The sequence below is a fragment of the Actinia tenebrosa genome, unplaced genomic scaffold (genome assembly GCF_029948245.1).
Source record: "Actinia tenebrosa isolate PJP-AT-01 unplaced genomic scaffold, QUT_ActTen_1.0 PGA_scaffold15__27_contigs__length_11533743, whole genome shotgun sequence".
NCBI classification, from domain to species: Eukaryota; Metazoa; Cnidaria; class Anthozoa; order Actiniaria; family Actiniidae; genus Actinia; species Actinia tenebrosa.
The window spans coordinates 3,544,448-3,557,302 of record NW_028292575.1 but is presented as its reverse complement, the minus strand read 5'-3'; the positions used below and the strand labels follow the sequence as shown (position 1 = coordinate 3,557,302).

Sequence of the window (12,855 nt, the reverse complement as noted above, 5' to 3'; positions counted from 1 at the left end):
AGAGGCCTAGACTCAAAATTAGTTCTTGACTTTGAAGAATCATTCATCTTGTCTTTATTTTCCCTATGTTACATGAACATTAATTAAAGAATATTTACACATCTTTTGCGCCTTTTCCAGAGATCTAAAAGGCAAATTTTGTATTGAAGCATATGATATTACGCTGACATTAGATCCATTATGCAAGGTTGCGACGTCACATATAGGAAGTTATTCCACAAGTAGCCCAAGCTCCAAGACAGGAGTCATGTCACAGGTGGTTCGGGCTAAAAAAAATATGATAAACCATTTACTTGAGCAAACTCATAATGGAATCTATCTCTTGCCAATTACAGGAAAACAGCACAGTTTCCAAAAATAGAAAGACATTTTGAAGGCGGCCTTAAATAGCAGACCGTTGTTTGTGGAAAATGGTTGGGATGCATGTGACGTCATAGTCGCTTGAGTCTTGATCAATGTTGACCAATATGGCGCCCATGTCTTTTACCCTTTTTATAAGGGATGCACGGCACTAACAGACCTTGCTCCATTCACGTTTTCATCAAGACGATTCCATTCCCTTTCCATTCCATTCCATTTCGTTCAAACTACTCCAAAATGAACGATTTTCAGAGTTCCACTAGCAGATGCCGAAGCAGCACCAGAAGCTTGGGACTCCTGTGGATTACTATTATTCGAGGAAGCCTGGGGTGTTGTTTCCGCTAAAACAAAAGAATACGGGTCAAAATGAAACAACTCGAGGACTGTTAAAATAAAAAAATCTTATTGGCCTCAATGAAAACTAGAAATGCTTTTGCCTTAAGAGTTTATGCCAATAATTATTACTAGGCAAGTGCTTTAGTTGAGCGTAGAAGGTAAAAATAGGCTGACTTCATAGACCGAGTTTGACTTCAAAGACCGTTTTTGAGATTGGTGCATTGTGGTCTAGATTGGATACCAAGCAGACTAAAGAACAGTCAAAATGACTAGTACCCCAATTACAATAAATGTACTGTAGATTCCACGTTCGAGAAGACAAACACTTGGATTGATTCCATTGTCATTTTCTGAAATAGCAAACCTGATGCATTGTGGTCTAGCTTGGGTAAAAGCATCTTTTGCTCATCATGCCTTATATGGTGCTATTTGTACTGAAGCTAGAAGTTAATCTGTAAAAAGCTCTAGTTAACTCACCTCTTCTAGGATTGGCTAGACCCAAGACCGTACTATCATTATCAACCCTTCCTAAAGGCTGGCCTCTTGATTGGCTGACCCGTCCCTGGTCATATGACCTTTGGTCGTTGGAGACCAGGGCCTCTACGTCTTGAGCCGAGCCTTGGTAGGAATCATCGTCCTCATATGATTCAGCGGTATCTAGGACAAAGCATGAGCAGAAGTAAAGTTGAAATACTAATAATATCAATAACCTTTATTTCTACACGGAGTCTCATCATACAATCTACTCTTCCAGAGAGCCGTGATATAACTAAAAATAAATAATAATAAATGAAATAAAATAAGCTAAAACTAAAAACCTAATATCTTATTTTTGATACTCATTCCACAGAAAGGACCCCCCCCCCCCCCCCCCCCGTAGGAAATCAATGGATTCTGAGGCTAACATAAATACAAAAGAAATGCTACGAGTCAGTTCCATCGAAAAAAATGTGATTTCTTTAGAGCTTTCATGTAAGCCTTGCACGCAAGATAATTTTGGAGAAATTCGGAGAGGAGAGGAAGGAATCGGGCAGAACCGATAGAAAATAACTTATAGCTTACCTGATGCGCTCAGCGAATCATTATCTATTTGTATAGATCTTTGCTTAGCTACATCAGCCAGAGCATAATTTCCAACATCTGTCGCAAGGTAATGAATATCCTGTGACAAATACAAATTGAAATATTTTAATTTTTGATCGATGCTTGACTTGGAGGTTTGAATGCATGGAAACTGACCATGAACAAATCTTTGGCTCCGATGTCTACGGCTAGAAGAAACGCCTTCTCGAACCTCTTGTATCTGTAAACAAATGAATGGATGAACGAATGAATGGATGGGTAGATGGACGGACGCACGGACGGACGGAAGCACGCACGGACGGACGGATGTATAAGAAAGAGTGCATCGATAAAAGATTTTTTTTAAAAAAAAAGGAAAACCTGAAAGTGGATGGATGTCTCTCCCGCTACCCTTTGTCAAAGACCAAGGTCACAAAATCACGTGGTATCCCTCCTACCTCAAAAGATGATGGAAGAACCTTCGCGACAATCTGCTAATAGGATCTCTATACTGTAAAACTGTTACATCACTAAGGGGTCTGCTTGGTGCATAGAAGCTTCCTAACGTCTCTTCCAGGAGTCCTTCTCGCTCAGAGTTGAGAGTCAGTCTCAACAGATAGTCCATGATCAGTGTCATACATGCGAAACAAGCATTGCCTTCTGTGTTCCAGTTCATGCTGTTTAGAAAATTTACCGCCTGCAAGTATAAAGAAATCAGTCCGCCTTAGATCAGTTGAAACCTGCCCGTGAAAATTTGTCTCGCAACGCTATTCCACACAAGTTTCACCTAAACGTTTCAACGTGTAACAGAGCCTTAATAAAGTTCTACTAAACAGTTGTACTAGAAATCTTTCTAAAAACTTGCCTCGTCTCCCTGGCTGTGTTTGATGTACTCCGAGACCAGTTCGACAGCACCTAGTTTACCATGACTCATAACACCCAGTTCGACCCTTAACATACACACAGGACCCCTGGAGTTATTGACGGAAAAAAAGCAAGTTAGCAATATCATTTACTAGGTGGGTAGGTGTGGGTAAAAACTGATATTGGCTTTCTAAGCATCAGGTCGGATTTTTCGTATTCCAGCCATGGATTCCAAGACCAGTGAGAATCGGGTAGGGTGGTATGACTGAACACGTGACCAAATAGAGGCTTCGTACCATCATGTGATGACAGTCACGACAGGACGTAGGACTACTTCGACGATATGGCGGCCATCTTGGATCGTAAGACATATAGGGCGTTCAAAAAAAAACAAAAAAAAATTTAAACGGCACATCGATCGCCATTACACATAAGAGAAAGACAAAATCTATACTTTTCTGTCATCTTTGTTTTGCTTCCCCCTGGCAAGATGGCCGCCGTATCGTCGAAGCATTCCATTGAATCTGGTCTAGTTTGATTTACATGCAAAATAATTGTGTAATAATGTTGTGCCTCCTGTTGTGGTTGCCATCACGTGATGGTGCAAAGCCTCTATTTGACAGATACAAACCCGTCAAAAATTATCAAGAGGTTGTCATGGCAACCAACACCGCCTTCGCTGATGTTCATGATGGGGGCCTCACATGACCATGAAACCAGATCCAGCTTAACAGGATTCCTAGAAAGATTTAAAAAGAAATATAAAAAAATTGCGAAAGAGCTCCCAGGGCTCACTCCACTATCGTGGGATAACAGGGCGTCATAGCTGTAAAACAGGTCGCGTCGCGGGTTTGATTCCTGCGGACGCCACATGAGGATGGATAGAGTTTGTTTGATGTGCTGTTTTCTTCCTTGTTACGAGCGTTTTTCTCTGGGTTCTCCGGTTTTCCTTCTTCAGTAATAATCAACATTTTAATCAAGAGAGTACGCACATCAAGTTTGAATGTAGAGGTATTACTGTGTGGGAGTTAAATACAGGGACCGCGGAGACGGGGGAGGAGGCGGGCTGGGATCTATAGCCTCCCCCCACCCCCTCCCACTTTACCTTTTCCCATACTATAGTCTCTCATAATTTTCTATCTTAGCCCACCACTTCTTTTTCTTATATTAGTCCCTCGTATTTCCCAACAATCCCCCCACTTTTTAGGGTGCTCCGCGGTCCTTGAAATGGTACCGAAGTCAGGCACAGAATCTAGTGTGTTAGGTTTGCGAACGAATGGAGGAAAACTTGAGAACCTGGAGAAAACACTTAAATCAAAGGAGAGACCTAAAGTATGCCAAATTCACCATTTCCCATACATCAGTTCACTGGTCAAACACAAAGCGAGGCGCCAAGGTACTTTCAAAGGATTATTCAACTTTGAAGCTTGCAACCTCGACGTAATGCTTCGTGTTTGACCAGTGAACCGATGTATGGAAAATGGTGAATTGAAAAGTTGACTTTACTTACTGGAAGTATCGATAGAGTGGTAATATCTTCCTTGGCTTGGGATTCTCGGCAACGAGTTGAATGGTTACTAGAGCTAAAGCCATGTCAAAGACCTACAGAAATATAACAGGCAGAATAGTTATCAGGGAGCAACCGGACTCGATGTCAGTAGAGTTGTTTGTTGGTCCTTTCCTGTGTCACAAGGTTTTTTCTTTTTCCTAGTTCAGCAGTTTTCCTCCCTTCGTAAATAGCAGCCTAAATTTCAAGTAGAATTCAGTGCAAGAAGAGCCAACCACATTTTAAAAGCACTGTTGATTAACCTCTCATTTTTCTATTTTTTAGTTGATTAATAATATAGCAGAGAGGTTTCTTAGTTCCCCTCCTTCTATATCTAGTGCTTGCTGACGTTTCAATTATTGTTGCAGCCATTCCTAAGACAGTCAAGAGACAAAGACATAGCAGCCATGTTGGTTGTACTGTTACGTCAGGCCCAAAACCATCAGTCGTACAAGCATTAATTTCTCACTTTATTTTCAATTTACATTTCTTATATAGCTTAATGGTTTAATGCAGGCCTCATTTTCACGTGAAATCTCTTTATCTAATGCTCAACAGCGTAATCCTCATTTTCACGTGCAGTTCCTTTATCTTATGCTCAACAGCGCAACAGTATTAACAAAGTCCTAATAAGAAATATTTAGTTAAATACCATCAACATGGCCGCAATGATGTAACTTAAGTAAAGAATAACATGAACAAGAGAGGGATGCACTTTACCTGGATCTCTCCTCTCTCGCTGCATACAAGAACAATGGTGTCTGCTGGGTGCCATTGGATATGAGAAGGCATCTTTATAATGAACGTAAATGGAAGAATAAATGAGATCCAGCAGAATGATTGTGGAAAAATAATATGGAATATTGGGAAAAAGAGAAGGAATGAATGGAAGACAGTAAAATAAAATAAAATAAAATACGAAAAAAACATCAAATTGAAATATTGAATGTTAAATGAATGGATGGATGGATGAATGAATGGATGGATGGATGAATAAATGGATGGATGGATAGATGGACGGATGAACGGACGGACGAATGGAGGGAGGGAGAGAGGGACTGAGAATGGATGGCTGGATGCATGCATGCATGCATAAATGCATGGATGCATGGATGCATGGATGCATGGATGGAAGGATGGATGGATGCAAGGATGGATGGATGCATGAGTGCATGAATACATGGATGCATGGATGCAAGGATGGATGGATGCAAGGATGGATGAATGCATGGATGCATGGATGCGTGCATGGAGGAATGAATAAACGAATGAATGGTACTTACAATTGCTTTCGTCATCTGAGTGATTCTTCTGTGACTGTCATAAAGCATCTGGACACAAATGATAGTATAATATAGTGTCAGATTCTAAAGCTAAGCAATAACGGCAATTATAAATGCATTTCTGCTCAAAACAGGAAGGATTGTTTAGAAAGTGTGTAGCTTTATCTGCCTCCTGACGCAGAGAGCATCTTAATGAATTAACTTAAAAGTCGAGTAAGAAATACTCCAGTTTCGAGTTCTCTGTTGCTTAGGGTCATGGCCTCGATTTTGCGTAGAATATTCATGTATTCCAGTCAAGATCCTTGGAATTTCAAAGTGTTTGTATTGTTAAAGCTGTACATTCTTTACTTTACCGTATGGTATAGACCTCCTCGGCTCTGAAGCGTTCGCGCGAAATGTTGTCCCATTTCAGACCACGTGTCATTCCCTTGAGGATAATATTCTTTGTTTGAGTCGTATTCATATTCATGTGTCTTCTCATGTGCAACCGAGCGCAACCGTTAAACAAAGAAATGATACTCTAGGGAATGACACGTGGGACTCTGAAATGGGACAACATTACGTCAGAGCCGAGGAGGTTCATTTTGTGAATATTTAGACGGTGATTCGAGGCTAACCCTGAGTAAACGAGTCTGCAATCAGATAACAGTGGTAATTTAGGAACCCGATGCATCTGATATAACAATCCTTACAAGAGTTCCATCTTGACATCCAAGAAGTAGCTTATCTTCAGCATGGTTTCTTTGGTGTACAGTAACAGGACGCTGTTGAAGAGTTAAAACCTACAGATTATTATTAAACTCTGATGAAAGTGAAGACTACACAGATTTAAGATATAGAGGGCGAAGATAAAACATGGGACTGCCACACTTACAGTTGATAGGGATTGTAGTTACTGTTACTCTCTCAATCTGTTAAAAAATGCAAGTTAACAATTGAATAAAAACTGAATACAAAAATCCGTATTAAAAGAAACCGGAAACGTGTAAACGGTAGAACAACTTTTACAAAAATCATTAAAAGTACCTTATTTTTGGTATATTCATAAATACAGCTATCAATACTTGAGATATCTCCACCTGGCAATGACTGTTCCACTGTATGGACATGATGAGGCTGGTTGTAACTGTATCAAAAACATTGTCATATTTAACAATAGTGCTCTTCGACTCTGACGTAATGTTTTCCCATTCCAGACCACATGTCATTCCCTAGAGAATCATTTATTTGTTTAAGTTTTGCGCTCGGTTGCACATGAGAAGACACAAGTGAATATGGATACAACCCCAACAAGGAATCTTATTCTCAAGGGAATGACACGTGGTCTGAAATGGGAAAAAAGTACCCCAAGCCGAAGAAGTCTTTTAGACCAGTCTGTCTCTCGTGGTCTACGAGTCAATAGCACATGAGGCCGAAGGAACTCATGGGCTTTAACTCGTAGACCACGAGGGCGACAGGTCTAATTGTTTTAGTTGCTCAAAGAAATGGATATAGACAATTTTGAAATGACGTAGAAATAGTATATTTTTTGCATTGTGTTGATTTTTAAAATTTGCACTTTTTGCTACTAGTGGTCTATCACTAACAGACCACTAGAAGCCCACAGCCAATCAAAGCGCAGGATTTGCGATATATCATTAGTAGGTTTATACTAAGAAATTGAGATAATTACATACAATCAGTATTTGTTCATTTTAATTATTGATCAATACAACACTCAGTAGCAGTCAAGCTAAGAATAAGCTAATATTATTAATATTTTATATTATTATTATTTAGATTACATTACTTCTGCAGATATAAATTTATTATATTGTTACATTATTATTATATAGACTATTATATTCCACATTGTACTTTTTGTCATTTGATATTTTTAATTTATATTGTTTATATTATATTTTTATTTTTATTATTATATTGCTCTGTTGTGTTTTCCTCACCCAAACATTTCCCTTTTTTTCCCAAGTTTTTAGTATACTTTATGTAATAGTTATTTTAGGGTGAAAGTTTATTAAATAAGCGAGGTATGGTTTATCTTTTACTCTAAAGTTCTCTTAATTTGTTTATAATTATTTTAAATAACCACTATTTTCTATTGAAGTTACTGTTTTTTAAATACCTGAATGACAAATCCAACGGATCACATTCTGTTCTGACGTAACACAGCATTTCCAACTTGTTTCTGAAGCAAAATTTCTTCGTAATTAATATATAATCTTAAAGTTTAAAGAGCAAATGGTATACGGTTTCCATATGAGTGAGAAATGATACTGCAAATTCATAAGCGTACTGTATATGCTATATTTTACCGCAGCCTTAACTACAGGTTGTGATTGCATGAATTACTCGACTCATACAATGTGAAGCCATTTCAATGTTACAGCATGCCTTTATGTTCACGTGCCGTAAGTCAGTGCTTACCGTACGTTTTCCACTCATACGATAAAGATTCTTATGGGAAGCCATTTCAATGTTACAGTATGCCTTACTGTTCACGTGTCGTAAGTCAGTGCTTACCGTACGTTTTCCACTCATACGATAAATATTCTTATGGGAAGCCATTTCAATGTTACGGCATGTCGTACCGTGTACCAGTGCTGTAAGTCAGTACCGTATGTTTCTCATGTTTCTCATGTTTCTCATTGAAGACACTTCGATGTTACGGCAAGTCGTACCGTGTACGTGCTGTAAGTCAGTACCGTACGTTTTCCACTCATGCGATGGTAACCATCCTTATGAGGAGCCATGTCAATGTTAAGGCATATTGTAACGGGTACATGCTGTAAGTCAGTACCGTATGTTTCCCACCCATCCGATAACCATTCTATTGCAGTGGGAAGCCAATTCGATGTTATGGCAAGTGGTACCATGTATGTGCATTTTCCACTCAATACGAGTAACCATTCTTATGGGAAGCCATATCAATATTAAGGCACATTGTAAAAGGGTAAATGCTGTAACTTCAGTACTAAAGGTTTCCCACTCCGGAGTACGATAACCATTCCAATGGGAAGCCTATTCGATGTTACGACAAGTTGTACTGCGTACGTGCTGTAAGTCAGCACCATATGTTTCCCACTCGTACGATAACCATTCTTATAAGAAGCCATTCCAATGTTACGACATGTCACACCATGTATGTGCTGCAAGTCAGTATCATGTTTCCCATGCCGCGCTCATACAAAAACTGCTATATACAGTGTACATTAATACTATCAAGAGAACTAACCCATTAAGTCCAAAGATAATCATGTTCGATCTATCCTTCTCTGAGTTGGGAGACCAGGGCCACGCCTCGTCACTCTGTGTTGCCCACCAAACAGCAACCTTTGCACAGACAAGATAAATTTGTAATCGTAATTGATAGAAGTGTACCAGGTATATGTATATAACACTAAGAGCAGTGTGCAGTTTAAATTAAGCATAGTGCATTTTGAAATTAGGTCGAAAACGTGAGTTTATAGCCGCCGATCGATGTTTTGGTTTTCAAAGCTTACTCTTTTCACTACTAGTGGATCAGGTATAATTAGTACTAGTCAAATCCAACTAGTCGTCTATCATCAACGCTGCATTCTGATTGGATGTACTACTGCTAGGCTATACGTTATAGCCTACTGGTAGCGAAAAGGGTGCCGCTTTGAAAACCAAAACATTGAATTTATCTTTAATTCAAAACTTGTTTGCATCTATATATTTGACTGACTAGTTGGATTTGACTAAACCAATTCGTCCTCTCGCCCTCATGGCCTATAAGTCATTAGCCCGTTCGCCCTTCGCCTATAGCTATTGACTCATAGCCCATACAATCGCAAGGACTATTGCTAACTATACCTTAAGCTGTTCAAAGTTTAGCAACTGTACAATTTTTGCAAACCCCAGATGTACTAACCATGTCTTGGCGCTGGTTGACTGACAGACGTCTTTCAATTCGCTTGTTACTCGGACCAGGGAACTCCGCATATGACATCTAAAAAGTCCAAAATGTTGGATTGAAAATAATTTACAACAACACAAAGCAGAGACTTATGCTCAATCACATGCTGCTGCAACCAGTACATGTACAAGACTGATTACAGTATAATATTTAGCAACATCAATGACTTAGATTTAAAAAGATATCATTGGAAGAAGTAATAAAGAGTGGCAAATATTCATTCATAGAAAGTTGCAAAGCCTTATAATATGTTTCTTGGCGTGTCAGAGGCAAAAATTTCACGTTTTGGCCTTCGTTGCTTTGCAACTGTATGGCCAATACTGAATATATTATCTTCCAAGGTTATCAATGTGAACCCATATTAAATTATCCATACCCCCCTCATGGTAGTCTCCCTCGCATCCGTTTTTAGTGTCGGTCGTCACACAACGCTCCCTCCCCGCGTTGCGTGATGACCGACACTAAAAACGGATGCGAGGGAGACTACCCTCATGGAGGAATTTTTTAAAGACACCCCCCCCCCCCCCCCCCCACGCCTGGAAATTCCAATTTTCTTCCATACAAACTCTGTAATTTTTGTTCTTTCTCTGACCCCCTATTCTTCGGAAATTCCAAATTCCCCTGTGGGGTGGGTATGGAAAATTTCTGGAACTACACATTAGACCGACAATACTCTGGTTTAGTGGCTCTCTCCTCATCAAAATCAGGAGAATCAGGATACTGTATGTAATATATTATTTATGCATTTATACCTTTGGTTCAAGGGATGAGATTCGTTCAGCTTTTTTCAAGTCCAGACTTGATTTTTTACCAAGGTAAACATAAAACAGTTTTGCTTTGTCCAGGAAAGAGAAGACCAGGAATCCCTCTGTTATAACAGCTAAAATTTATTTATGGAAAAAATTAGAATCCTTTTGCTGTACTTTATATAAAATCATGTATATGGCTTATAGTACATAATGGACAGGAGTAACTCAGTAATTTACAAGGGAACTTTAGAAACTTTACTTTACTTGCAAACCACATCCCCTCCCTCCCCCCCCCCCTCCCCTCTGCCCTCCCCATCATTATTTCTGGGAAATTTGCTATACAATGGATTATTTTTATGATATCGCGGTCATCTTGCAGGGGGCAAAACAAAACAAAGATGATGAAAAATGTATAGAGTTTTGTGTGTTTGTCTTTCTTTTAATTGAATTTATTTTATTCTCTTGTGGTGGTGTTAATACTGTATCAATCAATGTCATTACTGCAACCAAGCTACAGTATATTTGCCCCCTGGATGCCCCATAACACCTTGCGATCCAAGATGACTGCCATGACCGTTGTCCCTGGTGTCATTCTTGTCAGACTTACCATCGCAGACTTGATCAGGTATTTTTCCTACTAGTGATTTATCAATAAATATTGCATCCACATCACCAGAGTTACTGGCCACCAGGAATGACAGAATTGTACCATTACTTAATACCATCTAAGAAAGAGTCATGATAATAGTGATTATAAAGTTCCCAAGGGTTATTCCCCTGGGAGGGGGGGGGGGGTACTTCCCTATATTCGCTATACGGGTACGTGCCGCCAAACAGGGTATGGTTTTCAGCGATTCTACTCTGGAACAGGGTATATAAAATCACACTCGCTCTGGAACAGGGTATATGAAATCACACTCTCTCCTCTCTGGAACAGGGTTTTCAGTGATCTCGCTCTGGAACAGGGTATGAATTTCAGCAATTTTTACTCTGGAACAGGGTAAGGGTTCAAAGGGCTCAGCGGCACATCCCTACACTAAACGAGCAAGAGTACCCCCCCCCCCCCCCGGGTTATTCCAAGGCAACTATTGCACCCCATAGGTATTAGCTGAATTTGTAAAGCATGTATGAGACAATGCAACAATGGCCATACAAGAACAGCTGATATAAAATGAATATTTAAAAAAATGTTGACATTGCCTTGAAAATGTACAAAACTGTAAACCCTACGAAACCAACCCTACAATACACATATAACTTGGACAATACCTGTATATTCCTTAGAGTTCTCCATCTTGTAAAAGTAACTTTGTAGTTTTGTAGCATTTCCTATATTATAATTTTTTTTAAAATTAATACTGCACGTTCCAATAATACTGTAAAACATTGTGAAGATGCACCCAAAGAATAAATGTGAGGTTCAACCATGGATGATCATAATATACCTACCTCACACTCTCTTAGACTGTCTCTTAGTTTATCAGGCCTCTTGTTTTTTGGTGTCCATGATATTCCTCTCTGTTCTCCCCATAGTCTCTTGTACTGTGCATAACCATCATCACCTGTATTACCTTGAAATATTCAACACACTTATTTATTACATCCGTATATATCCTCAAAGTGTTAAAAAAAAGAGTCTTCAAAGCAGCCTAATCCTTTTATCTTGAATTTATTTTATTAATATCAACTATGCAAAAACTAGTTCAAAAACAGAAATTTAGTCCTATGATGAAGAAGCCAATAAAAAATTTCCTAGTATAATATTATTCTTATTTTCGTCAAGTATATAATCTGCTTTTCTGTGTGGATTCTAGAAAGGAAGTTGATCCAGTGCAAAGCAGTGGGAGCTCTCTTGCCTTTCACCAATGCTATCTAGCATCTACCAGGTTTAGCGTTTGAATCCCAGGCATGATGTATGTTGTATTGACCTGTGGGTTTTCTACATAGTTTTCTGGATTTCTTCCCTTCTCAAAACCCAACTCCTAAATTCAAATTGGAATTCAGTGGTTGTAGAGCGAGCAACTATGTGGAAAAGCCTCTACTACACCCTATTTATTTTTATTCACCCATCCATTCATTTTCAATTTAGTCTAATAAGTAAACAGCAGGTTTTTTTGTTCCTGACTACTTTACCTGATATTTTCTCATGATAGCAATTTGTACCAACATCAAGACCTACATGTACGAATATCAATGTACGATTTAGTAAAAGGAATTGTCGTATTTCACGCAAACATCTATAAATTCAACCTAAATCAACACACTACATATAGATTAACAACATACCATAACAAAAAATTTACAAAAATCACACTTCATTTCTTTATCGAGTAAAAAGATTTGGTTTTACTAAATTATAAAGCGCCTTTCAAGACCTTAGTTCGTTAAACGAACGGACGATAATTTTTTGGGGTAAATATCCAAAGACAGATTTCGATTTTACTCTTGACAACAACAAACAAATATGGCGCCCAAAAAATATTGATTTTTTACCAGTTCCTGCGGCCAGTTTTCTCATCGACCAGAAATGTAAGTGTCCCAATATACTAGCCATCCTTCTGGCTCCTTTAAATCCCCATCGTAGTTATTTGAACCGGAATAAACGCATTTTTCTCACTGACATTTTTTATAAAGGGTTTCTTGTTTTGAAGTGTTTTTGAGCCTTCATTGTTAGTGTTCGGCGGTATTCATTTAAATATGAACCAGCGGAGCTGTTTA

General features: G+C 38.8%; 1 protein-coding gene across 1 annotated transcript; it reads right to left on the bottom strand.

The window, feature by feature from the left end:
• Positions 1–30: 30 nt before the first annotated feature.
• Positions 31–12,788, bottom strand: LOC116291744 (WD repeat-containing and planar cell polarity effector protein fritz homolog). The gene is made up of 22 exons (XM_089030834.1): positions 12,631–12,788; positions 12,271–12,312; positions 11,587–11,708; positions 11,407–11,466; positions 10,745–10,862; positions 10,141–10,268; positions 9,344–9,421; positions 8,684–8,781; positions 7,574–7,636; positions 6,478–6,577; positions 6,329–6,362; positions 6,144–6,217; positions 5,452–5,499; positions 4,889–4,960; positions 4,133–4,224; positions 3,254–3,361; positions 2,624–2,729; positions 2,217–2,455; positions 1,936–1,999; positions 1,759–1,858; positions 1,174–1,353; positions 31–701 (listed from the first exon to the last, which is right to left on the bottom strand). The coding sequence occupies exons 1-22, from the start codon at positions 12,689–12,691 to the stop codon at positions 583–585; spliced, it is 2,106 nt and encodes a 701-aa protein (XP_088886960.1). The 5' UTR covers positions 12,692–12,788; the 3' UTR covers positions 31–582.
• Between the last annotated feature and the right edge of the window lie 67 nt (positions 12,789–12,855).